Here is a 3747-nt window from a genome sequence, read left to right as displayed (position 1 = left end):
CCTCTGAGGTCTCACCTTATATGTCCACTTGATAGTCCCTCCCACCTTTCTGCAGCAGCCAAGAGGGGGGTGGGCTGACCATGACTGATTTGTTTTTAAATAAAGTAAGTCAAATGTAAGAAAAGACAAAGATGAGTTACATAACACATTTTATTACATGTTCAGTGTAGGGAAATCTGATTATTCTGATCATTACATACAATGTTGGCCTGAAATACTGAGCCTGACATTTTGGGAAATGTTTGAATTGTAGGCCTGGGCTTGCAGTACAGAGGAAGATGAAAGCTTTAAATGTGTGTATCATCAACCATATATCTGAAAATGCTAGGCAGAAGTACATACCAAAAACTTTAAGAGATCTGACCTCTGACACCAGGCAGACACAAGTTTCAAAATAAACAATGTTGGTCTCCAGTGAAAGGCCTGACTCTAGGCTATAGATAGTATAGTAAATGTGATCCTGTTGAAGAGGGAGAATGTTACCCTGAACTCACCCAAAAATGTAAGAGATACAGTACAAGCAGACTCATTTTACCCTGGTCTCCTAGAACAGGAATAATGACTTAAATGAAAGCTCGCTGAATCTCAGCCTGTGGACAGATGCAAATGCCCCCCTCCCCCCACAGGCAGCTGTAGGACAGCTATGACTGTCTGCAGAGCTACCTGTGCACAGGTGCAAGTTTACCTGGAATGTGGTTGTTTAATTTAACTTTCATCAGAAATAAGTTGTTTGCAGCTAACTGCATTCTGCTGTCCAGTCAGGGAGCATCCAGCATACATACAAACAATTTGTTTCTGTCTGTAAACAACCTGTACAGTTAACACTCCTTAGTGACATGTAAATAGGTTTGATGTATGAATACATCTTTATTAGCAACCACTCATAGTTTGACATGTGCGTCTATTATACTCTGATCAGTGATCTCAGAACAATGGAGGTGTGTTTTGGACACACTCATCAGTATGGCACACATGTCTCAGTTTTAAAGTTTTTAATCATCACATGTGATAAAATGTTAAGAAAGAGACTACATGAAAAAGTTAGTGTGTAGGTTTTTAATGAGGTGGAATAGAAGCTCTTTAGTGTTAGCAATTCAAATTGCTGTTTTCTTTCCTCCCTCTGCAGATGCTTTCTTCCTTTGCAGGCTGATGGTCTGTGGCCTGCTTTCTTCTGTCTTCCAGCACACTCCATGTCTTCCCTCTGCAGATGTTTGGAGCTCTGTCTTGTCTGCAGAATCTGTCTTGTCTAACTGAGTGTCTTGCTTACAAAGTCACACCCTCCCCCCCCCCCTGCCCCCGCTAAACAATAGTAAGCAACCTGATTGGTCTGCTTGACCATGACATCACACAGCTGGTGCTGCACAGATAATAAATACTGCAGGTAAGGAACCATTCATTCACTTTGTTTTCGATTCTGATTGCAGAGACCACCTTTTGCCCTTTGCAAGGACACTTTCAACTTGAGCTACACTCCTGTTTTTGTGCTCCTTGTCTTTGGCAGAATTTTCTATACTTTCATCCCAAGACTCTCACTCCCTTTCCAAGGACTTCTTTTTTTTTTGGAAAATGGCAGCAGAAGCCGACAAGTAAGTTCAAATTTCTTTTCTCTAGTGGATTTTTACTATTTGTGTTGTGTCTGTTCACATCTGTGCTTGTTATTGACAATTCAGTTGACATGATATGGATAAAAGCAGGATAAAACTAATGTTGATAATAAGCAAATTGTGACAAACTCAAAGATAGTTTTCTATTATCTGTTTAAATTAAGGCTTGTTTCTCATCCCTAAAACGTGTGAAATAGATTCCAAAGGAGTGACATGTAACTTTTGGTGACCTTAATTAGGTCAAGGGTGAAGTGTGAATTGGTCAGCCACTTTAGCACACCTCAGGCCTCTGTCCTAAGAATGCTGAGAAACCAGTTCTGGTAGCACTACAGTATGAGAGGTTTTGCTTTAAAAGGAAACTGAACTAGTGGAATACTTCCCTCTTAAACAGCAACTTTATGTATATTTTTTATTTCATGTATATTTTATATTTTAACTGTATATTTTATATTTTAACAGATATTAACAGATATTTTTTGTTTGTCTCTGCAGATGCTGGACGCATACTACATGTGGATCCGCCCGGGTCAAGATAATGAAGACAGGCTGTTTTTGTCCTCAGCGGGCACAAAGGTCAGGAGTGCGGGCAATGACGTCACTCGTCTGCACGCACAGTAAGTATTAACAGCAGTCCATAGGTCCAAAAATATCTGTTGAATTAGCGTAACGGATTTGTGCATTTAATATATAGATCAGCCTCAAGAAAATTATATAATTCAAGTTTGGGAGCTTCATCTGATATTTCTTCCCCATTGCAGCTACAAACTGCCGGACATCAAGAGCCAGGAAATTCGTAGGACCGTGGAGACAGATGCTGCTGCCAACTTCACGGAGGAGCAGAAGGCGTCTGTGGCACACTACATGGCCCATTCGACTGCTGTGGCAAACCAGCACTACCGGATGAAGACCCTGGACACTGTTGTGGCGACCGCGAACCTGCTCAGCTCCCTGACACGGTATGTAATCATCTGAAACAGTCAATTATTAATTAAATATTAATAATTATATTTGTCTCTCAGTGCTCATCCACCTGTTTGTCAGTGTGTAACCTGGAACTTCCCCTGTGAGTGCCACCCGTCTCTGGAAACCGCAGGGAGATGGATCAGACACTCCAAAAAGAACTTTAACGTGCAGCCACGCCACTGCACAGTGACACTTCCAGAAGGAGACAGACACGTCCTGCTCTTTCAGGCCACAAAGGACATTGTCAATGACGAGGAGATCCGCTTCGACCACGGTGTGAAGAGGAGGTCTTTTCGTGGGGAGGAAGAGGAGCTGAAGTGGCTGGATGTCTGACAAGTTTCCCTGACAGACTCTGTCTTACTGTATTATATTGTACAGCTTGTGTTGTTATTGTATAATGAATGCGTGTAAATAAAGTGTGTGTGATTTAACATTAACCGTTTCTGTGTCTGACTCAAATAAGGGGTACCTCACTATGGGCCTCTCCAAATGGCCACATTTTCTCACAGTAAAATCCCAGAGACCCCGGCGTTGGCATAGACATTGTGGAAGGGGCCACGAACATGAGTCATTTGAGGCATATCTGCTTACATCAGTAATATGACAAACACATGCTCATCCACTCAGTGATTGCTAGTAAAATACTGCCAGGATCTCACTGATTTATGCTTTAATTTTAATCATCTCCTGTGTGTGTGATGAAACAGGTAGAACTGAAGACACGACCCCTGACCCAGCTCACAATAGCTCTGTGTTTGGTAGAACTGAAGTCATGACTTGACTGAAAGCTGGCTGACTGGCTGGTCTCTGCCTCTGTACAGACGCAAATTTCCACCACACCCCCCACTGTCTGCTGCAGGACAGCTGGGTAGCAGAGGTCGTGTTAGGTGTTTACTGCCACCCAGTGTTCCCAGCCAAGATGACACAGGTTATAATTTATAAGAGAAGACCAGCCTGTTGACTGCTGATGTTGTTTGTAGTTCAATGTACCTACAGGCCCATAGCTGTGGTGGAAGATACTTTCTCATTTTTTATCTCTGTGTGTGGAATTTCTTCTGAGGAAATGAGGCAATAATTTACTGTCCATTTCTTTTCCCTTTTGATTTTGGGAAGATTTACACGAGGACATGACATGGCGTGCTGAAATGAAAACAATGTGTACAGAAATGTGCTTTAATTT

The 3747-nt window shown here is 42.1% G+C and overlaps 1 protein-coding gene across 2 annotated transcripts; it reads left to right on the top strand.

Annotated features, from left to right (window-relative positions):
• The first annotated feature begins 828 nt into the window (after positions 1-828).
• LOC119902857 lies at positions 829-3004 on the top strand. 2 transcript variants are annotated; one of them, XM_038719234.1, is made up of 5 exons: positions 829-1381; positions 1502-1586; positions 2097-2177; positions 2363-2560; positions 2624-3004. In XM_038719234.1, exons 2-5 carry the CDS (start codon positions 1567-1569, stop codon positions 2898-2900), a joined length of 576 nt encoding a protein of 191 aa, XP_038575162.1. In that variant the 5' UTR covers positions 829-1381; positions 1502-1566; the 3' UTR covers positions 2901-3004. The 2 variants fall into 2 exon arrangements, with proteins under 2 accessions (XP_038575162.1, XP_038575161.1); XM_038719233.1 differs by having other exon boundaries at positions 1230-1381; positions 2097-2218.
• The last annotated feature ends 743 nt before the right edge of the window (positions 3005-3747 follow it).

Source organism: Micropterus salmoides, unplaced genomic scaffold (genome assembly GCF_014851395.1).
Source record: "Micropterus salmoides isolate LMB-PRFRI ecotype aquatic unplaced genomic scaffold, ASM1485139v1 Ms_hic_scaffold_14, whole genome shotgun sequence".
In the NCBI taxonomy this organism is placed as follows: Eukaryota; Metazoa; Chordata; class Actinopteri; order Centrarchiformes; family Centrarchidae; genus Micropterus; species Micropterus salmoides.
This window is presented reverse-complemented; position numbering and strand designations above follow the sequence as displayed.